Genomic DNA, 23,344 nt, shown 5'->3' on the forward strand with positions numbered 1-23,344 from the left:
AGCCAGTTCTCATAGAGGTCGTCATTCTAATTTGCCTGAGTGCTATGAGAAACTCCCATATTTTTTGCATAAAGCATTTAGTAAGTAAGATTTCTTTAGTCTGCTCTTGCAATGTTTTTTTTTTTTTTTTGGCTTGCCTTTTTCAATAGTTTGTAGAGATTTTTGAAAATCTAATATAGCCAAGAATGAAAGAGGAGACCTGGATTTTCCTCATCTAATTTTTGTAGGTGAGGGAAATGAACAAGAAGTTGATTTCCCTTGTATTGGCCCGCCGACACACGTTGAAGAGTTAGGGCTGGAAGAGAACTGTCCAACGAGGGAAGGTATTGATACATAGAATCTTTGGGTAATTCACCCAGAATGGAGGGCATCTTCTTCATCCATTTTGCTGTAACTCTTCCACAGTCAAGGAGAGCGCCCATATTCCAGTCCGAGGCACCACCTTTACTGACACTTGAAATGGGAAACGCATGATGGGCTTTGCCGGCAGACCTTGTCACGGATGAGACCATGAGAGCAAGTGGTCTAATGCTTTCAATCGGACACATCCACTTGGAGAGGCATCCAAGAGGGGCCCTTTACTAAATACTGCCTTAGAGTAAATGGTCTTGTTCAGATGGTCATATTTTAGATTGGAGCATTATCTCCCCAAAAACCTCAGGAGGAAGAGAAAATGAAATGGTCTGGCGTCAGTTCTTCCCACTTCAGGTAACTTGCTCCGTCCCCATGGGATCTGAGAAGTTTGTTTTCTCTCTCCAATAACTGCCTTCCCACATAATGTAGCACAAATTGGGATTTAGGAATAAAAAAGATCTGGCCAGGAATCCTGTGTGTTAAATAGCACTAAGGAATGCAGGTCTAAAAGGAAGTTTCTGGAGTTCATTCCACATTGCTATGAGAGACTGCACACGCAGCCGCCAAATCACAGTTAGCTTAGAATGTACGAGCGAGTTCTCAGTAACAGGAGCACCAAGGGCTAGAAAGTTGAAAATAGATGTCATATGATACCAATTATAACTCAGTGAGATTTTGCAGTACCAGGAACCTATACAGAGTGTAAGCCAAAATGGAAGACAGTCCTGTTTCCTATGGCTTTAAAAACATTTTTATTACAATGTTTGCTACTTTTTTTTTCTTCAAACTTTTAATTAAAGTTTGTTTGGCTCTCCTAACTCACTTCTATATCGTCAAAGGAAATAGAAAAGAAGCGGCTAGGATAGCAGAAGAGATCTATGGTGGAATTCCAGGTAAAAATACACGGATTTGCTCCTAAAACTTAAAAAAAAAAAAAAACCCTCCTAGATAGTTCATATGAATAATATTTCTAGAGGGCAGATTTTATTTATACTTTGGCTTTGTGTGGGTAGTTTTAAAAATTATTATTTAAAGTAGCAAATGATTTTGACTGCACCAATTTGAAGGATTTTCAGCTTTATTTTTTGCAAGTTTGTAGTTCTGTTAGTGGCTCTTATTTAAGAAGTAAATAGGGTAGTGGCTTTCTAAGAGTATTTGCAGAAACCTCATTTCTACTAACCTAAAGAATGACTTATATGGAATAATTTTCTTTAATATTTTTAAGCAAACTTTAACAATGCATTCTAACAAGACTAAGTTTCCTCAGGAAATAGAATGACCAGTAAATCTGATTTAAAGCAGCAAATGTGGCATGCTATATATATTTTTGTGTTGTCATTTGCAGTTCGAATCCATTAGCTACTCATCACTGTCAGGAGAAACCCTGCACTAAACCCATTTATACACGGCGCTGTGCAAAGCCCTGCCAACAAAGGTTTTTCTAATATGAAATGCCAGCATTTGGGAAAAACATTTTAAAATCTCATGCTCTGTAGGGTTTAGTTTCCAGTTCTCTGAAGAAATGATTCACCTTAATTGGAGTGAATTGCCACAAAAGTAAATGAATCAGATACACTTGTCACTGCTGGGATGGTCACTTGATAGAGGAGTATTTATTTGTAAACAGAGTTCACCATTTCCCTCTGTATTCTTAGTGTTCATAGGGGTTCCAGGATGATGTCATTCCTGATCTAGTATCCATGTCAATTTGCACCTGGGATTCTCTTTCAAAATAGACCTGTGCAATGTGATTCCAATACAGTAGATTAAGTTTGAAGACACTAAATGACGGTAGTCTCATCCCCCCCAAAAATAAGACCTCCAAAGGCAAAGCCTCAGAATGCTTCAGTTCACTGGGGGAAATGAAGAGAATCTTGAAGTTTCAGGAAGTGTCAGAAGGCCCGGAATGTGGAAAGAGGATTTCTTTCGGGGATTACATTTGTCACACATTTCAGGGAGGTATGTTGCTTAGACTGTTTTAAAAAAAGTTTCTCTTTCATTTTGAATTAAGTGTGATCTGAAAATCTGTTTTCTAATTTAATATGTAAGTGTGGGCAGGGGCTTTCTAAGAGTTTCAGTAACACAGTGTGGATGTTCTTGTAGATTGATCCTCCTCACGGCTTAAATGAGGTAAAGTCCAACAAAGTCCATATTGGCAGGAGCATGTTAAGAATGTTTTGTCCTGTTGCTCATGTGCATTGTTTCTGTCTTTGTCATCCTGAATTAAGTACACTCTTAAAAAGATTCGGTAATGGTCAAAACCCATGTAAACATGGTTTGGATTTAGGTCTGGACCATAATACAGATTTCTTAAATAGAGCTCATTCATTCTTTACCTCAAATGTCCTCATTTGGTCAAGCTCCTAGGATAATATTCATTTAATTTGCAAGTAGCATGGTGTTATAAAGTCAAAAGCGTATTTTTTGATTATCATTAATGAGGCGGGGGAGAATAGTACATGTCAATTTCTCAGTTTAATTTCCTTTCTATGTATACATATATGTGTGTGTGGATGACTGTGTTTCTGAATACACACACACACCCACACGTATATATAATAGACAGTATATCCAGATGTGGTAAATAAGGCTTCCTATAATAATGTAGGCAGCAGCATGCCAGAAACAGTGTTGTTGTTTTTTTTCTTTTGACACTGTTAGGAGTCAGATGCTATATACTTAAAGCTAGATGTATTAAAAATAGGGGCGCCTGGGTGGCTCAGTCGGTTAAGCGACTGCCTTCGGCTCAGGTCATGATCCCGGAGTCCCGGGATCGAGTCCCGCATCGGGCTCCCTGCTCGGCGGGGAGTCTGCTTCTCCCTCTGACCCTCCCCCATCTCATGCTCTCTCTCTCTCATTCTCTCTCTCAAATAAATAAATAAATAAAATCTTTTAAAAAAAATAAATAAAAAAAAAATAGATGTATTAAAAATAACGAACAAAATTTTGTGCCGGTCTTCAGCTCAAACTGGAAATTCTCTTTGCTGCTCACGGGTCAGACAAATGTCGGTTGGGAAAATATGTGACATTTAATCAGTAAGTTAGCTAATTGACTTAGAATAAGTCTCTCAGTCCAAGGTTAAATTTCTTGATTCCAATAGCATATTATGTTCCTGTAAACTATCATCAGAGCTGTCAAAAACAAGGGGAGGGTAGTTAAAAACTCAGCCAGGACATGGTTTAGCCTGTCATAGGTCCTGGCACGCTTTCTTCTGGACTCTCATATTCTGGAATGCATCATTCAATATGTCTTTGTGGCTTAAACTATTACATTTGTCAATAACTTACCAGACTTGAGGTAAACTATGGCTGGCGGGTTTTTTGATTTTTCGGGCTTCTTTGTGTAATTGGTCAATTATAGATACCTATGTATTTAAGTTTAAAACATTGTCATTGGCCCTTGGTGCTGCATCTCGAGCACCGGATGAATCACTGGATCCCACCATCAGCCCATAGAGATTTCTGCAGGCATTTTCTCCTGACAGATGTGGTATATGATTTTTCCGCCTTTGCTTAATTTGGCCAGAATTGAAGCTATATTTAGTCCAGGGCTTGGTCATCAAACTTGATAAAAATAAAGTATCGAGCTACAGGTTGATCATCTGTTTTCATGACCCTTGGGCCAGACGTGGTTCAGGATTCAGGAGTTTTGGGGATACTGGAAAGACTGCACGGCGTGTACAGTGTATTATCTCACAGTACTCCCATAATCAAACATTTTGATATTTCTATTTCTGTATTATATTTGATATTTTACACTAAGCGGAAATACAAATGAAAAAGAATAAATTGCTTAACCTGAGTCCTCACCATGTTTAGCTGCCAAAGGAGTTTGCATCAAACTTGGGGGAAAGCTTGGTTTTCAAAATGTGGGCGATTTTACAACTGCAGATAAGAGATTGTGGAACTATTGTACTCTTTTTTTTTTTTTTAATTTTATGTTAAGCCAAATGTAAAAGATTAGTTGGAGTCTGAGTGTGTAACACTTAGAATCAGTTGACCTTGTTCTAAATTCAAAAAGGACTCACCTTGATTTGATGGCCACGCCTCTGTGTGACTCAACATCCTGATTCCTTTTTCCTGTCCTTCCCCTTCCACCAGGTTTTTCCTGCTTTTGGTCCATTCTTGCCTAATCCTCTACCTAGCTTTCTACCCTTGTTGAGTTTTGCTGGTTGTCTTCTCAGGCCTTGGCCCAGCCACCCTCTGCAGAGTGACCTCTCACAAGTGCCTGCTGGCTTTCCCAAATTTGGACACCCAGTCCTTGGCAGGGGCTCTGCCCACACCCCCTGTTACCTTTAGCCCACAGCTCTCCTGCTCGTGATGGGCTCAAGGGCACCTTCTTTCTAACACCCTACAGAAAGATGTTTGTTGACCATGGTGCATCTCCTGACAAGAACTGCGTGTTCTAGAGAGTATGCATTTTAACTCAGTTTTAGTATAATATTTTAGGTATCCCAGGAAATTATTATAATATGGGTTTTTGCCAATTACCTTTGTTTGACTTAAAATACCACTAATTCTGCTAGGCTCTTGTGTATATTTTGTTTCAAAATTGAGATTCCTTTTGAATTTTTTTATTTGATAGATGCTACAGGAGAAGATATTGGTTCATATGATTTTGGAACTTGAATTAAGAGAACAAAGATTGTTCCATGTGCACCAGAGATTATAACCAGTTAGGTGGTTCTTTAAAAATAATAAACCAGTAATCTTAAATACTTGTTGGACTTAGGAAGGGGAAAATTGCAAAAAAAAATTTTTTTTTAAATAGTCATAATAAGTTTTATCTTGAATACTTGGCACTCAGACAACTGTATTCCTTCGGAACCGATTTTGTTATTGAAATCTGTGGTTTTAGAAGTTGTCATGAAATTGCTATTCAAAGAATCTGAGAACTAGAGATATGAATCATATTCTGAGAAAAAGTCAAAGGGGGGGGGGATGAAAAAGTACTTGAACATTTTCCATACACCTCATCAGGAACAAGTAAACATATTTGTCCAGTAAACTATCTTCCTAATGTGCTTGCAGCCCTGTGACCCAGGCAGTCTGCCAAGGGACTAAAAATAGGCTGCCTTAGAAGAGAATGGTTGATTCCTACTTAGGCGTTCGTTTATTTGGAGAGCTTAGCTGATATTTCCTGAAAGGAATGGAAAAACTCCCTAGTTGCCAGCTACCTTTTATCCCTAATTTCTCACAATTAGCTCCAATTTGCAAAACAAGATTGATAAGAGTGAGAGGCTGCGTGTTGGGAATAAGAAGAGGAAAACAGGAGAGCCCACCATGGTGGAGTTGCTGGAAAGGGTTTTGTGTGAAAACTCAAGGTCCTTGGAAGCAAGTGCTGGAAAACAATGTGACTAGAAAGGTGACTTCCCTTGAGAGTGGTTTTGTTTCCAGCTGGGAAGCAAAAATGAGTTCTACATTGACGGTGATACGAATGGATTCATTTCATGCTATGTATGAGTAGATGGTGGATAGAGCTAAGCATCCTGGGCCGATAAATCGGCCTTGAAGTTAGGCGGGATTTAAAACTAGTAGTTCTTAACGCCAGAGCAGGGGGTGTTCTAAGTCACAAAACCTTGGAATTCGGTACTGTTTCTGCCACTTGCTGCAAGTGAGATCTCTTCATGTGGGACAAATGGGTTGGCATGCATTTTGGGGGTGCTCCCTCTCTGGAAGGCCAAGGGTGGGGGCTCCAGGAGAAATATCAGTTGAGATCAGGGGACCCTGACAGGAAGGGAGCTTGGTATTTCCCTCTCAAGGTGGAAGTCCGCTCAGGCAACTTGCTGAGCTGCCCCCCGGGCCGAGCTGCCCCCCCTGGGCCTCTCCTATGGGAAAAGAGAAGCGGAGAGCAGTCCTGTGGTGAGGGACAAGCCAGGGACAGCTCACCATTCCTGCTTTCATGGTGGAGTGGAAGATGGCCCCACAGGCTTCCCATGACATCAGAGGCAGGGGTGTCAGAGGGTGCTGCATTAACAGGGGCACCAGGAGAGGTGGCTCAAGTGGACTGACCCGTAGACTAGTCGTTTCAAAATCTCTTTATTGAAGTACTTTGTAAATACAGACAAGGGCACAAATTCTAAGTGAACATCTGCATGGATTTTCACAAGGTGAACGTGATCAGGTTTCGGCTCCCAGGAGCCAGAAACTGCATATTATCAGCACGGCCCCTACTCTTTCCTCTTCCAGTCAACCCCCGCCCCTCCTTGGGGTCCTTCTGACTCCTAACACCCCAGGTGAGTTGGGCCCCCTTTCGTACATTAGAGAAAGGGATCACACAGCACATGCTCTTTGGTGTCTGGCTTCCTTCACTCAACATTATGTTTGGAGATCTCTCCATTGTATGTGTGCAGTGGGTCTTATGGGACTGGTGAGTAACAGAAGTTACTAGAAATAGGACAAAGATGTGGTTAAGGTTCCTGCTTCTCAGAAGGAAAGGGGACGCCACAGCCCACCTGGAGGTAAGTTTTAAAAATAATAAAGCCATTTCATGTTAGTATTCTAATTTCATAATAGCAAGTTACCATGTAAACCTTGTTTTTATTTTTGAATCAAACACTTAGATAATATACCTTCAGGTGACTCGGGTTGACTGGCTTTTCTTGGAACAAAAGAATAACCGAGCTGTGGCTGTGGGTTTGCTTCTTACATTAGTCAGGGGGCTGAGTTGCCATCCGTGGGTGAAGACTGTCCTTCCAACCCCAGTGCCTGTGTCCATTGCCAAGAGCGATGAGGCAAGAGGGCGACGCGTCTGACACACGGTTCATGTTGAATGAGGGGGAGATGTATTAGAAGAAAACCAGGGCTGACTAACTGAGGATTATATGCATTCATTATCTCATTATTCTCAGCTTATGCAAATTATAAATGTCGAAAGAGATTTAAAAATACTCCATTCATCAGCTTTTCACTGACTCAGGAACAAGTGGAGATACGAGCACAAGATTTTTTCCCTGTTAACATTTTTATCTGTTTTTCTTATAAAAGCATCACACATTCGTATCAGGAATATGAAAACCCAGTGATTATATGTGTGTACAGATAAACTTATATATAAATTAGTTCCAGTTTATATATGTGTGTGTATCACACTTTTTAGTTTTGGAACTAATTTCAAAGTGACAGAAAAGTTACAAGAGTGGTACAAAGAATTCCCACTTCTCTTTGCCCAGAGACCTGCATTCCTATTTAGCCAACTATCCTAATAATGTCCTTGAGAGTGAAAGGATCCCATGTGGGCCTTTAGATGTTGTGTCTCATCAGCCTTCTGCCATCTGCAGTGGTTCCTCAGTCCCTCCTTGAACTGGTTACAGGCCACTTACTTTGCAGAATGTCCCTCGGTGAGTTGGTTCACAGTGTCCTCGGGGTTTGATTTGGGTTATGCATCTCGAGCAGGAATATTACACAAGCTATGGTGTGTTTTTATCGTTGCATTCCCTCCGACAGCACGTGATGTCACCCATCGCCCATGACACACTGTGCCAATCTGTCCCATCACTTCTGATGCTAACTTTGATTCCCTGGGTAAGGTGGTGTCTACAATTTTGTTCCACCATAAAATGGCCCGTGTTTCCTTTATAACTAGTAATTATTTTGTGAGGAGACAACTCGAGTCAGATTCGACAATTTCTTCTACATTTCCCAGTTGGTGTTCTACTATGAGGAAGAGCTTCCTCCTTGCTATGTATATGTTAATTTATATCAGTGAGGACTTAGAGATTCCTATTTCATTTGATAGGGTATAATCTCCTACTACCATTTTTTATTTCGATGCTCAAGTCGTCCCATGTTTGACCAGGGGAAGCCCCTGCAAGCCAGCTTCCATGTCTTTTTGACATGTCCCATCATTCATTGTGTTTCCGGCAAGGTGTTCAAGGCCCATCTTATATTTTTCCCGGCCTGGCCCCGGAATCAGCCATTTCTCCAAAACCTTGTTAAGGTAATATAAATATGAATAGAAACATAAATACATACATGTTGAAAATCACCTTTTCGTACCAGCTACTCCAATTTCAATCCAACCCCATAGAGTTCATTCTAGCCTTGCATCTTTTCATAACCCCAAGGGTAAGAGAAGATAAAAATTGAATTGCAATATAGGAAGAGCGCCTACTGAAATGTTTATGGCCCTTGTTCTCATCTGTTGGAGAAGTTCACTCTGTCCTTGTGGCCTCAAGCTATTTCACACTCACATAATCCCATCTTTGGCGGGGTTGTGTTTGCCAAGGTCACAGGTATAGAAAAACCCGAATTCTTGGCATCATCAGGATCCCCTAGAAAAGGTTGGTAAGATGGACCCTTTGTGTGAAATCCAAATTGTGTTACATGCTATTCGGTGAACAAAGAGCACAATTATGTTTGAAATTTTACAAACTGGAACAGGTGTTCATCCCAAACAAATGATCGCCCTTTGGCATGTTTAAAGAGGCTTACTTCTCAAATGCCCCTTGAAGCTGGTTAGTCTTGTTTACTAACAAGTGATTACAGGGAAAAAAAAAATACTCACCCTACCATGGGTACTTATTAATCATAAGTTCCTTGAATACCTAACATTATGGATGTGTTTTATTGGCCTACTTTGAGACCAAAGCACTTGCTAAATACCAAATTACTAGACCCCCCATTTTACAGATCACGAAATTGAGGTCAAAATTAATTTTAGTAACTTGCCCCTCTCGGCAGAAAGGGGTTGAGGTCGGACTTGACCCCAGGCAGTGTGGCCCCACGGGCTCCGCACTTAGCTGTCACGTTCAACTGCCCACAGGAAATTGTGGAAGACTGTGTCATCTGAAAAACCATACCTATTCTGCATCATGGTAATAGATATGCCTCATGACCAAAATGAAACTGAGACAATTACCTAGGGCATTGAGAACCAACCCATTTCCCCTGATCCTCCAGCCTCCTTCCTGGGGTCCAGGCTGTTGAGTTTTCAGGGTAGAGGTGAGGGTGGGAGGCAGGGGCAGGATGAAAGCAGGGAGGCTCTGTAGAGCCTTCCCTGCAGATGAGGGAAGCTTTGCCCTTCACTTTGCCTTGTTTAGAGCTGTCAGATCCAGGCCCGGGGCAATATGTATTCGAACTAAATCTATTGCTTGTTAAAACTGCCCCCCAAAGAGTGAGAGAGATGGTCTGTGCTCCCTCTGCACACACCACTAGACCCGTGAGCTGTACACTCAAGTGGCTTATCACCCTGAAAGTGGCTGATAATGAGAAAGCCCGATGTGTGGTACGAACTGCCCTTGTCTCCCCCAAACCCCCTCCCACGGTGGGTGGGCAGTGGGACTGAACAGCCGGAAGAAGACTCCAGACCTTGACTCTGAGCTTGATTTGTGTTTCAGATTGCTGGGCTGACCGATCCCCACTTCATGAAGCTGCAGCCCAGGGGCGCTTACTGGCCCTGAAAACTTTAATTGCACAGGTAAGTAAACCAAAGACGTGTTCCTTTGTGCTTCCGCTATAATCGGCATCGTGCTTTCATAGCTTTGGCTGTGGCGGAAGTCTTGCTCACCCCATCTGGGGGCCCGCACGGCCAGTCTAGGTGTACATATCCTCATTTTTTTTTTTTTTTTTTTTTTTGCCCAGCACCCTCTCCCTGTTCTGGGCCTGCCTTCACCCCAGAGGCAGTTTCCCTGTGACGGGGACAGCAGATGCCCTCACATTTTTCTTGCATTAACTCACCCTATCCTCTCCCGGTGTGCCTGACTAACAACAGCCCTGAAATTGCATTCGTCAGCTATTACCACATAACAAATGACCTCAAAAACACAGTGGCTTAAAACAACAAGCACAGATTCGTTCACTTTCTGTGGGCCAAGGGGCAGCCTGGCTGGGTGGTTGTGGCTTGGAGTCTCTTACAGGCAGCCAAGTATCAGCCAGGCCCGCAGTCACCTCACAGCTTGAGGGGGGAGGATCTGCTTCCAACCTCACTCATGTACTCGTGGGCCGGCTTTAATTCCTTGCACAAGGGCCTCTCCACAGGACTGTGCCATGAAATGGCAGCCAGCTTCCCCCAGAGAGAGCGCGAGAGAGTGCCTAAGAAGCAAGTCTTAGTATAACCTAATTGCCAAAGTGATGTCCCATCACTTCTGCCACATTCTATTCATTAGATGGGAGTCAGGGAATCCAGCCCACACTCAAGGGGAGGGGAGTACACGGTGAGCCAAAACCAGGAATCAGGGATCACCAGGAGCCATTTTAGAGACTCCCTACCGGGATGATACAGTATCTCAAGAGCAAACATTACAATAGGTTGACATGGGTAAATCTTACTCCTTTGGGAAGATTTATTAAAGTCTTAGTTATTAAGGCTACTTTATTTTTATTGATGACTATCCCTAGCACCTTGAACAATGAATAACGGCTCACTAAATATTTGTCAAATGAGTGAACGAAAGTGTACATGCTCCATTTACTTTGTTTGTTTTAGAGTCTACATGTGTATAGAGGAGGTGATTTATTACATCTTTTTTCCACATTCTAGCTACCACCGAAACTGGCTTCTTTATCATTTTGAATTTAAACAGCTGGGCGCACTGTTCTGTGTGTGTGCGTGACGCACACACACATATGCACACACGCACACCTTTTTTTTGGCTTCCTCTTTCACGAGTTGGGTTACTTCTTAAGAAAGTAGAGGCAATGGGGCGCCTGGGTGGCTCAGTCAGTTAAGCGTTGCCTTTGGCTCAGGTCACGATCCCAGGGTCCTGGGATCAAGCCCCGCGTCGGGCTCCCTGCTCCGCGGGAAGCCTGCTTCTCCCTCTCCCACTCCCCCTGCTTGTGTTCCCTCTCTCGCTGTGTCTCTCTCTGTCAAATAAATAAATAAAATCTTAAAAAAAAAAAAAAGTAGAGGCAAAAGGAAAACAGTACTGCCCAGTAATGATCAAATGGATTTTGTACTTGATTTTTATCACTTGCTTATTTATTTTTAAGCACTTAAAATTTGATTATTTTTGATATGTAATATATTCACATAGTTCGAAAATTAAAGTGATATTAAAAGGTGAAAAGTCTTGCATCCACCTCCTCCCTCTCAGCCCCACACCTCAACACTTCTATCAGTATTTTTTTTAAGTAGGCGCCACACCCAGCATGGAGCTCAGTGTGGGGCTTGAACTCACGACCCTAAGATCAAGACCTGAGCTGAAATCAAGAGTCAGACGCTTAGCCGACTGAGCCACCCAGGCGCCCCTTATTAGTATTTTTTTAATAAACTTTTAACTTTGGAATAATTTTAAAGAAGAGTTGCGAAGAGAGTGCAGGCAGTTCCCACATACATGTCACCCAACTTCCCCTGGTGCTAATATCATACATAAGCATGTACTTCAGTCAAAGCTAAGACATTAACATTGGTACAATAGTGTTAAGTAAACTACAGACTATTGGAATTACACCTGTTTTCCCACAGAGTCCTTTTTCTCTCCCAGGCTCCGATCCAGGATCCCACATTGCCTTTAGTACTTCATTATTTTTATTTTATTTTATTATTTTTTAAGATTTTATTTATTTATTTGAGAGAGAGAGAGAGTGAGAGGGAGCATGAGAGGGGAGAGGGGCAGAGGGAGAAGCAGGCTTCCCGCTGAGCAGGGAGCCTGATGCGGGGCTCGATTCCAGGACCCTGGGACCATGACCTGAGCCGAAGGCAGACGCTTAACCAACTGAGTCCCCCAGGTGCCCCTTTTTATTTTTAACTATACTCCATAAGCATGTTGGTTTCTGTAAACTGGTGTGCTTAAATGTGTGAGGAGCGTTCTTCAGAGAGAAGTTCAACTTTTTCACAGTGCATGGCCTGCTTCTTCACCCTTACACCCTAGTGAAAAATGTTTTATTCTATTTTATTTTTTACTTTATTTCACATACAGTGGGGTGGAGTAAAGCATTAAACCAGGCATCAGGAGCTCCTGACTCTCAAGAGTCATCTGGCTGTCATCGACTGCTGGGGATCCTTAAGTCTTATTAATGATTTGAACTTTCTGCCTCTCCATTTCCTCGTGCACAGTGGAGGCCATTCACTCTAGATGGTCTTTCAGGCCGGTCCGGCATTACACGTGCAGAAATGCAGGGATTCTGACAGCTTGCCAGCCAGATGCAAGTTTTTTTCTAGTGCACTGCTGCCACCTTGTGGACTAGCCTGCTTTTTCTTATTTTCTTAAAAGGAAATCCTATATAGGCAAAGGACAAGATTTTTCTAATTGTATTAAATACCCAATTTGAAATCTATAGCACAGCTCTCGAGTAATGACATCATACTCAGGACACGAGAGTGGACAGGACCAAGAAGGCATAGAGAGGCCCTAAGATGAAGGGACCCGCAGTCTTGGGCATCAAGGGAGGTCTGGCAGGAGACGGTAGGGGTTTGAGGTTTGGGGTTCAGGGTCACGCACTAGGTTTTGGAAGCTTTCAACGGGCCAGTGAGGAGGCAGGAAATCAGAAGCAGAACTGGGCTGGGAAGGACTGGCAGGGACCTAACTTATTTCCCAGACAGAAAGTGGTCACCATGGGGCGGGATGGGGTGGGGGGAATGGTAAGGGCCAAGTTGTGAAAATCAGGGCATGAGGTCAGAGTTGGCCAACAGCTACGCTGATCTTGTCATCTGTCACATGGACTCTTGAGACGAGGAAGGTGGAGGGTGGCAGGAAGAGGAGGGGGACGTGCTGGGACTGGGCTGGGATGAGGGTTGGGACGCAGCGGAGTTGCGGCCCCCAGCAGTGCTGCTCCTGTGGTACTCGCGTCCTAGGAGATCCGTGTGCCTTGACTCTGTACTCTGAAGTCCCGGAGTGGCTGCCATTGCTATCGTTAATGCAGCCTTTAACCCCTTCTCTCCAAATTCTAGGGTGTCAACGTGAACCTCGTGACCATTAACCGGGTCTCTTCGCTCCACGAGGCGTGCCTTGGAGGCCACGTAGCCTGCGCTAAAGCCTTATTGGAAAAGGGCGCGCACGTGAGTCCTGCCCCCCTGCCCCCCGCGGCTCTGCCCAGGTGCACCTGCTAGCGTCCACAGAGATGCTACCTTCCAGACGGTGCACCCCCTGGGGGTGTAGGCAGGTCTGGCCCTGTCTGCATGCACGTTCCTGAGCCACTGACACACTGCGGGTCCCTCCCCTCTTCAGCCTCTGTGCCCGTGGGCGAACATTCCAATGAGGTAATTCACAGGAATCTTTGAAAATTGTGATGCTAAATTTCAAAAGATCAACTGGAACTGAAGTTATCTGAAAACCGATCTTGGGAAATTGATTGGGAAACATTGGAAAGAACACAAATTAAACGAACAACAACAGAAACACTCTTAATGCAACACCCTAAACCAACTGTTTTCCTTGAGCAAAATCATCACATGAGCTTTTAGTAAATAATACATTGAAAAAAATCCAACAGAATTAACTTTATCTTATTTTAAAATTCTACCCTTATTTCTCTTTTTCTTTTGTATATTTATTTTATTTACATATATATATATTTTTAAGATTTTATTTATTTATTTGACAGAGAGAGACACAGCGAGAGAGGGAACACAAGCAGGGGGAGTGGGAGAGAGAGAAGCAGGCTTCCCGTGGAGCAGGGAGCCCGATGCGGGCTCAATCCCAGGATCCTGGGATCATGACCTGAGCCGAAGGCAGACGCTTAACGACTGAGCCACCCAGGCGCCCCTGTTTTTATATTATTTTTTAACTCCAGTGTAGTTAACATACAGCGTTATATTAGTTTCAGGTGTACAATATGGTGATTCAATGCTGCCACACATCACCCAATATCCTTAGTTCAAGGCTAAGGAGTAGCTGAGGTGCTGTGTGTAATAAACATATCACAGTAGAATTGTAAAATTAAAACTTTTGAAAATCTCAGTGACGTTTATTTAGTTTCCAGCTATCATTTTGTTGCTAATTTTTAAAAAAGATTTTATTTATTTATTGGACAGGGAGAGAGAGAGAGAGCACAAGCAGGGGGAGCGGCAGGCAGAGGGAGAGGGAGAAGCAGGCTCCCAGCTGAGCAGGGAGCCCGACGCGGGGCTCGATCCCAGGACCCTGGGACCACGACCTGAGCCAAAGGCAGACACTTAACCAACTGAGCCACCCAGGTGCCCCGCTAATTTTGGTTTTTAAATTCAGTCCCTGTGTTCTTTGTTTCATGAGCTGCAATGTTTTTAAATGCTTACAGGAGATTTTCTTAGCATTTTATGTGGAAGTTGGGTTTCTACATGTAGAACTGAATATGAAAGTCTTTCTTGGGCAAAGCGATGTTCCTGATGCCATAGTGGTCGTGTATTTTTATTAGGTTACCACTTAGTCAATTCATGTGTAATGATGAGGGTGAGGTTGGGTGTGGGCCATTTCCCTTTTTTAAAGATTTATTTGTTGATTTATCTATTTATTTTAGGTGGGGGGAGGGGCAGAGGGCGAGGGAGAGAAGGAAACCCAAGCAGACTCTGCGATGAGTGCAATGCGGGGCTTGATCTCGTGACCCTGAGACCATGACCTGAGCCCAAACCAAGAGTCGGATGCTTAACCGACTGCACCAGCCAGGTGCCCCAGAGGACCCTTTCCTTCTGTTGGTGGAAAAGAGCAAACAACATCGGGTTGTAGAGGAGTGTGTGCTGGTACAACGCTGGGAGGTTTTGTGGAGGACAAAGAAAAGAGTAAGACACGGTCCCTTGGTTTTGGCAATCTTATGAGGGAAGAGTTGATAAATATTGTATTATTTAACATTTAAATCGGAAGGAGAGAAAGAATCAAAGAACGTTGGTCCATCAGTAGAAAATTCCTCACAATTGGCAGCCCTGTGGGTGCCTCAAATTCAGTGCATCTGAAACTATGCTTAGGATGCTCTTCCCTCAGGGACCAGCCCTCCTCTGGCCCGCCCAGTCTCCAAGACCCGGCGAGACACATCCCCGCTTTCCCACCTTCCAAACCTGGGCTCAGCCTGGATCTTCCCTCTCCCCCGCTAACTAATCCCCACAGCCTGCTCATTTTCTTCCGAAATACTTCTCAAGTCGCTACTCTTTTGTCTTGCTTCTAGAGTGATCTAAAGCTCCCATTACTGTATCAAAATCATCTCTGTCTCTGTGGGTCTTCCCTGATAGAATTCAACCGATCCTGGAGAGGCAATTGTCTTCCTTGCCTTTGCTTCTGAAACAGTGGCGCCTAATAGGTGCTCAATAAATGTTTGCTGACCTGAACTGAGAAACTTAGGAAATCAAATTTGAAGGCTTTGGGACTGAGGATGAGGATGATTCTCAGTAAAAACAAATCAAATGAAACCAGCCCCACCAAATCTTTTTCAGGAAAAATGTAAATAGTTTAGAAATCCCTAGACTATATGAATTCACACACATTTTGCCCTGTCCTTGTCTGTCTCCGCCACCTTAGCATCTCCTCTTTAACTTTCCATTTTAACAGGGGCTATCCTGGCACTGTGGAGAAATATCTTTTGTTGTTTCTTTTTTTTTTAAGATTTTATTTATTTATTTGAGAGAGAGAGAGAGAGAGAATGAGCGGGGGGAGGGGCAGGAGGAGAGGGACAAGCAGACTCCTGGCTGAGTGGGGAGCCATACACTGGGCTTGATCTCAAGACCCTGAGATCATGACCTGAGCCGAAATCAGACGCTTAACCAACTGAGCCACCCAGGCGCCCCCTTTTTTTGGTTTCTGAAACAAGAAAATTTAGGATCCTGATTATCACAAGCATATATACTCAGTTGTTAAGGCAAATGGTTTGACATCAAGCCTTCATTGTCCTCCATTTCAATCCTGTCAGAGGCTCTCCACCCGAATGCCTTGGTTCCCTGATGTTCATTCCAATCTATTGCTAATACTCAAAGATGGCTCCCACATCCTTGGAAGGCAGCAAGGGTCGTTGGAGACACCATGTTGATGGCTATTTTCTTTGTGACTTTGGCTTGATCTCGATCTCTTTTTTTTTTTTTGCAAGCACAGATTTGAGGACCTGGTTTCTCCAGCATTTTTGGTTCCTGCCATGTTTGTTCATGATTGGGAGCAGGAGTCAGATCCTTATTAATGGGAAGTGAAAATAATTGTTGTTGCAAATGCTTAAATGCTTACTGGGCACCAGGCAATGTTCTAAGTGTTTAACACGTAACAACTCACTTGATCCACCCAATAACCTCATGAGGTAGATTCTTTTATGGTTCTCATTTAAGGAAACTGAGGCACAGAAAGTTAGTATTCCAACCAAGATCTCTGACCAGATAGAAGAGAGGGTGCTGGGACTTGAACCCAAGCAAGCTAATGATTCCAGAAGCCATGTTCTTAACCACCAAGTAGGGCAACCCCTCAATGATTAGGAGGCTCCTAAGAGGCTCTGGAATAGCCATGAATACATTTGAAAGCTTTCTCCCATTTTGCCCCACTTGCAATATTACTTATAGGTAAGACTTGATAGGCTACTGGGATCTAAAGAACGTAATTAAGTGTAATGATGTAGCGCTCCCTCGCTCATTCACCGGCCTGGGAAATTCCTCCCTGCAGATGCACAGGAGTACACGCTTGGAAACGGTGAGAGAAGCATGACAAATCCCCTGGGTCCCTTTGCTCACCCTTAGGTCAACGGAGTGACGGTTCATGGGGCCACGCCCCTGTTCAATGCGTGCCGGAGCGGCAGTGCAGCGTGTGTCGACGTGCTGCTGGAGTTTGGAGCCAAGGCCCAGCCGGAGGCGCACTTGGCTTCACCCATCCACGAGGCAGTCAAGAGAGGTAACGGGGCCGTCCCATTGCACACGCCGCATTGGTGGGCTCGCTCCGATCTGCACGAGTCAGTGGTACAGGGGTCACCGTGCAAGGAACACCCAGACCTTCACCGGTAGTCTGTGTGTTGCTTAGAATCCCAGAGCTGCAACTTCAGAGCCCCTGAATCTTCAGGAAATACCGGTGGGGCATGCAACCGCCCTTCTTGGGCCCTGGGAACAGTTTTCTGTCTCAGGAGTCGCATTTCCTAGGGAGTCAGTCTCTCGGCAGCCCTTTCTCGAAGCTCTTTGCTGGTGTTTTGGGGGCAGCTGGCCCGGTCAAGCCTGCGGGGGTGACTTCCATGAGTCGTACTTTTTGCTTATGTCTCTGTCTTTACTAGAAAAGAACAGCTCTTCTCCCAAAGCCCATAAAACATCAGCCACTAAAATAAATGATGAAAGCGTCTGAAAGCCAAGGCTGATAGGAGCCCTAATGGAAGATTAAATATAACTGTCCACGGCAAGCGATATACTCTTTTGAGATGAGCTGCTGACTTCAAGGTCCTTAGTTATTGCAAAGAAATTGCAACTTTCAAAAGCATGGCATTAGACACCTGGAAGTTGATTCTAGACTCCTGTATTCTCAGTTACTTTTGAAATGAGCGAAGAGAGTAAAGTGAAGGTCTTTAAAAACTTTATGCATCCGCTAGACATGAACAAGAAGAGATCACTGAAAGGCCAAGGCCATTTGTCAAAAGTCACACCGAGAGAGCAACGTTTCTGTTACTCAGTGGTGGAATTATTCTATTATATTGAGATAAATAAAATGGGGAAGTTAGAACACTGTAGAACAGTGATCTTTGCTGGTCTAATTGGGGATGAAAGTCTTTATTTCCAAAGGCAATAATGAAAGATTTGCCCCGGGTTAATAAACATTGTCACTTGGTAATTTTTTTTTTTTTTTTTTGCAGCAGACTATTTTTTTTCCTGTGCTTTTATTTTTTTTCCCCATGTTTTAACAGTTGAAGTATAATTAACGCACAGTACTATATTACTTTCAGGTGTACAAAACAGTGATTCAACACTTCCATACATCACCCAGTGTACTCTTCATCCCCATCGCCTGTTTCACCTAGCCCCCCACTCCCCTCCCCTCTGGCAACTGGCAGTTTGTTCCCTGTATTTGAGTCTGTTTTTTTTTTGTTTTTTGTTTTTTGTTTTTTCTGTTTGTGGATTACTTTAAATGAAACAAAAGACCCAAATCTCAATGTATCTATGGTTTTGATGTCTTACATGTATTTAATAAACATTTATTGATTAATAACTGATGCTGGTCATTTTCCAAACTCCAAGTACATCCTTTAAGTTGAAGGGAAATGGTCTACTTTGGAAATGATCTAAAAGTCTTAAAAAACTTTTTTTAAGGTTGATTTGAAGTAAAAGTTCATCCGTTTGTTGCATTTCCATCCGAACATTTAAAAATAGATAAATATTGGGAATGGTTTGAATTACTGAAGTAATTCTGCAGTACTTGGATGGTTTTATGTTGGAGTGTTTGCTATCTACGTGCCTACAAAATATATACATGCTTATCATAAACACATCAATTCATGTGTCTATGTATTCTTTTCTGTATCTACAAGCATGTTAGGGACCATCATCCACAGGATGGAAGAACAAATAACAAATTCATTATTTTAGATGCTGTTATATTAGTGCTAATCATTTATATATTAATTTTGTAATTAATGAGTGTTGTGAGTACTTAAATTTAACTCAGACCAGGCTCAGTTTCTTCTGCAAAGAAAAAGAAAGAAAAAAAATTAAAAGGACAGGAATTATTTAAAAATGTTTATTAGATGCCCTGTATTTACCAGGCAGTTTTAGGTACTGACTAGATATTTTTTCTGGATTTTTTAAACATCTGCCAACAGAGTAGGTCAGTCTGAGTCCATGCTTTGACATATTGATGCTATAATCCCAGTATAATATTTACTTATGTGAACAAATAGTTTGGATCCATAGGATCCTCATTTGTACATTTTAATGCATATTTTTATTTAATTTAGCATTTGTGATAAATCAACCAGGTTTGAGAAGAAGCTTGCTTTTATGTTATAAAAAAAAGATCAGTGAAGTGATGGTAAGATTTTTTTTAAGAAAACACTTAAATCTTCAAAGAGAACACTCTTTATAAGCTCCCATCAATTCCTCAGAAGTATTTGGTCCTGATCAAATCATTCGTATGCTGCAAATTAATCAAGTCTATTCATTGGGCAGCCTCTCCAAGGACAATGCTTGTCTACATACTTCTTGTTAGCCACTGAATTTGAAAGTGCAGTTAAATATATCCTGTATTTGAGGATTTGAAAGTGCAGTTCAATATATTCTATATTCAAGGCTTTTTATTCTCAGAGGTGTCTTCCAGGTTAACCAAAATAAGGAGGTGCAACCATACATGGGTGAAGAAGAGAATGAGAGATTTGTAATGGAGAGGGATCAGGGCTGGGCCTTGCATTTGAGTGCTGGCTTTTTCAGGGTAATAATAGGATGAGTCGTTCACCCCTCTGCATCCTGCAGCCTCTATTTATAAACTGGTGGCTTCACTGTAGAGAGTGATTTCAGCTGTGCTCCTTGGAGCCCTTAGTCTAGTTGGAGGTACCTCAAGGGCTGCAAAGGGGAATTTAAGTGGGGAAGTATGGGCATGCTTTTCTTTTTAATGGTTTTGATTTTGGAGTTTTCTAGGATTTCTCCCTCCACCAATTTTTTTCTGCTTAAAAAAAAATCTAGGTTATTTCTAAAGCCCATTACAGATAAGCAATTCTATAGTTCTATAAATAGTCAATATTTCCCTTACTTGAGTAAGGTTACCTTTTTTTCCCCACCAGGTCATAGAGAGTGCATGGAGATCCTGCTGGCAAATAACGTTAACATTGACCAAGAACTGCCTCAGCTTGGAACTCCCCTGTATGTGGCCTGCACCTACCAGAGGGTAGACTGTGTGAAGAAACTTCTAGAATTAGGTAATTTCCAGAAATCTTTTTATGAGAGGAACCTATTAACTTTGTTGGTTTTCCATGGCTTTAAAGACAAAGTTCTTGGGTGCCCGGGTAGCTCAGATGGTTAAGCGTCTGCCTTCGGCTCAGGTCATGATCCCAGGGTCCTGGGATCGAGTTCTGCGTCGGGCTCCCTGCTCAGTAGGGAGCCTGCTTCTCCCTCTGCCTCTCTCTCTCTCTGTCTCTTATGAATAAATAAATAAAATCTTTTAAAAAAGATAAAGACAAAGTTCTTGTCAGGCTGGACAAAATTCTGACAGTATTTGATGTTTGAATGCTTGAAACAACTTTTCCAGAGAAATGAATGTCTACTTCCTTTGATATTGTCTCCATTTACCTGGTATGGTTCTCCTTGGTGGTTTCAAGAGAGAGCAAGAGTCTCTTTTCCGTAAGTGCTAGTGGGAAAAAAACAATTTTATTTCATTGGCTCTTTTTGAGTCACATGCCCATCTCTGAGCCAATCATAGTGGCCAGAGGAGTACAATGCACTGATTGGCTTAGGCCTAGATTTCAGTCTACACTGAAGTTGTTGGGCTTCACTGGAAACACATGAACTGGGAACCACAGGGGATGGTTCCCCAGAGGGAAGTCTAGGTGTGGTTATCAGGAAGATGCCCAATAGCAAAAATAATAGACATTTGCCATAGACTCTTTTAGATCAGTCCTGCTAAGATCCTTAGTAACCTTTTTATTTTTATTTTTCATTATTTTTTTTAAAAGATTTTAAAGTTTATTTGAGAGGTGAGGGGAGGGGCGGAGGAAGAGAGAGAGAGAGAGAGAATCTCAAGCAGACTCCCCTCTGAGCATGGAGCCCAATGCCGGACTCGATCTCACGACCCTGAGATCATGACCTGAGCCAAAATCAAGAGTCGGATCCTTAACCGACTGAGTCACCCAGGTGCCCCCTTAGTAACCTTTTTAATTCTAAAAGGCATAACAAAAACTGGGAGTCCAGGGAAAAGTAGAATGTCTTGAACTATTATTTGGTAAAAGATTCCCCAAACGTAGCTACTGACATAAAGGTAGAGTCTGTACTATGAATCTTTAAATCAGAATTTTTATCTCTAAGATTTTTTTTGTCTTTTTCATCCCCCATCATTTACTACTCCCTGTAGTAGTTCAGAAACCTTTTTTTTTTTTTTGAGCCCAGAATAAGAGAAATACTAAAGAAACTTCACTTTCCCCTTTGCCAAAAACCAAAATAATAATTCTGAGTAGAAGGAGCTGCAAATATTTAATTTTGTTCGTCACACAGTTCATACGGGAAAGCAAGTAACATATTTTAAATGACTAAAAATTTCTTTCTTCACTTTTCTCATCAAAATAGTTTGCGGCGGTCTGAGTAGCCATCGCTGAGGTTCTGGGCTTAAGTCGTGTATTTCCAAACATCTGTCAACCACGTCATGACATTGCAGATACCTTTGCAGATATCTCCAGCTACTGTATTTGCAGCTCCTGGTATTTCCACGGTAACGTTTCGCGTTGGCTTGTGGTCATCTGCTTTCTTCAGGAGCCAGTGTGGACCGCGGCCAACGTCTGGACACTCCCCTGCATGCGGCGGCGAGGCAGTCCAGCGTGGAAGTCATCCACCTGCTAGCTGACTACGGGGCTCCCCTAAAGCGCAGGAACGCCGGGGGCAAAAGCGCGCTGGATCTGGCCGCTCCCAACAGCAGCGTGGAGCAGGCACTCCTGCTCCGGGAAGGTAAGGAAGGGCTGGGTGGGCCTTTCTCCTCCATAAGCACGTCGGCTCTCTCTCCTTCCTGTCTTACCTCTGGACTGTCTTACCTTTGGCCTTTTCTCTGTTTAATTGGGCGTGTGGCAGGCCACAGGTGTCACTTGCGTCGCTGCCGAGATTTTATAGGCTGTATCTATTCACTTATCACAGAAGGGCATTTATATGGCTGGTATGTCCCTGTGGATTTTCTGTAACGAGAAAATAATCAGAGAACTTGGTTTTCACCATGAGGAGCTTGAACTGCTGCATCTGTCCTGGCGTAAGCGTGCAACTGAGTACACCAAAACTGTGCTTTGTCATATTCGGGGTAATTAGCGATACTTGAGCTAGAGGCTGTAGGGTGGACACAGAGTGCGTGTTTCGGACGCGGGACTAAACAGCGAAATTGCTTGCCAGATCGGTTTCTCCAGATCAGGGAGTAGGTGGATCTGTGCCCTCCATTGCCTCGCTCCCATTTCCACCACGGGCTAACGGAGCTACAGACGCCAGAGGAGAGAAGGCAAGTCTCTAAAATGCGCTGTATTCCAGATTCAAAAGCGAGCCATGCTAAGTCCATACAGAAAGAGAATATTATCTGAGCCTATACTGATCATTTGTATGCTTGGGAGACTCTTAAAGAATAATAGTAATTATTCAGCGTTATGCATGTGTCAGGTGCTGAGCTAAATTTGAAAATTAGATGAATCTCCCTGAATTGTGGAAACTTAAAAGCAGGGAGAACTTTAGAGTAACTTGTGCTAGCCCAGTTGCAAATGGGAAAAGAGCAGCATAAAGATACTGGCTTGCAGAAGGTCATATGTATGACTCCTCAGAAGAACTAGGATTCCAGCCAAGCAGTCTGACCCCGGAACACACACTCTTAATGTTATGCTGGCCCAATCCTGAACCTTCTGAAACAGTTTCTGGGGGAGACGGGTTTTACTTTACTCACCAGTTCCATTTTATGAGACCACCCTCACGTCTTCTATACCTTCCAAGTGGAAAGCTTGGTTCAATAATTGTAGGCATACTTTCTAGGTCAGTGCTTCCTGAGTTGTGCCGTGAGTACATATCACCCTGGGGTCTCATTAAAATGCAGATTTGGATCCAGGAGTTCTGTGGTGGGGTCTAGACTCCGTACACCCACCGGGTTCCCAGGTGCGGCTACTGCAGCAAAAATGTTTCCAGGTCCAGGATTTAGATTTCTTTTCTTTCTTTTTTTTTTATATTGTTTCATACAAGCTCATTTTCTTTTTTTTCTATTTATTTATTTATTTATATTATTATGTTATGTTAATCACCATACATTACATCATTAGTTTTTGATGTAGTGTTCCATGATTCATTGTTTGTGCATAACACCCAGTGCTCCATGCAGAATGTGCCCTCTTTAATACCCATCACCGGGCTAACCCATCCCTCCACCCCCTCCCCTCTAGAACCCTCAGTTTGTTTTTCAGAGTCCATCGTCTCTTATGGTTCATCTCCCCCTCCGATTCCCCCCCTTCATTCTTCCCTTCCTGCTATCTTCTTCTTCTTCTTCTTCTT

General features: G+C 42.9%; 1 protein-coding gene and 1 long non-coding RNA gene across 3 annotated transcripts in view; one reads left to right on the forward strand and one right to left on the reverse strand.

The window, feature by feature from the left end:
• Positions 1-4,538, reverse strand: part of LOC145717890 (uncharacterized) — a 6,557-nt gene extending 2,019 nt beyond the window's left edge. The window contains exon 1 of the long non-coding RNA XR_014141395.1: positions 4,383-4,538. This is a non-coding gene — a long non-coding RNA (uncharacterized LOC145717890). The remainder of the gene's footprint in view (positions 1-4,382) is intronic.
• ASB11 (ankyrin repeat and SOCS box containing 11) overlaps positions 476-23,344 on the forward strand; it is a 25,796-nt gene continuing 2,927 nt past the window's right edge. Inside the window, exons 1-6 of one of the 2 annotated variants that reach the window (XM_081809140.1) lie at positions 1,008-1,247; positions 9,693-9,772; positions 13,184-13,291; positions 16,907-17,057; positions 19,915-20,049; positions 21,593-21,784. In XM_081809140.1, the coding sequence (XP_081665266.1) occupies positions 1,067-1,247; positions 9,693-9,772; positions 13,184-13,291; positions 16,907-17,057; positions 19,915-20,049; positions 21,593-21,784 (847 nt within the window). In that variant the 5' untranslated portion in view covers positions 1,008-1,066. Of the gene's footprint in view, positions 1,248-9,692; positions 9,773-13,183; positions 13,292-16,906; positions 17,058-19,914; positions 20,050-21,592; positions 21,785-23,344 lie in introns of both variants that reach the window. The other variant, XM_081809141.1, reaches the window with a different exon arrangement.

Source organism: Leptonychotes weddellii, chromosome X (assembly GCF_054177405.1).
Source record: "Leptonychotes weddellii isolate Sample4059 chromosome X, ASM5417740v2, whole genome shotgun sequence".
NCBI classification, from domain to species: Eukaryota; Metazoa; Chordata; class Mammalia; order Carnivora; family Phocidae; genus Leptonychotes; species Leptonychotes weddellii.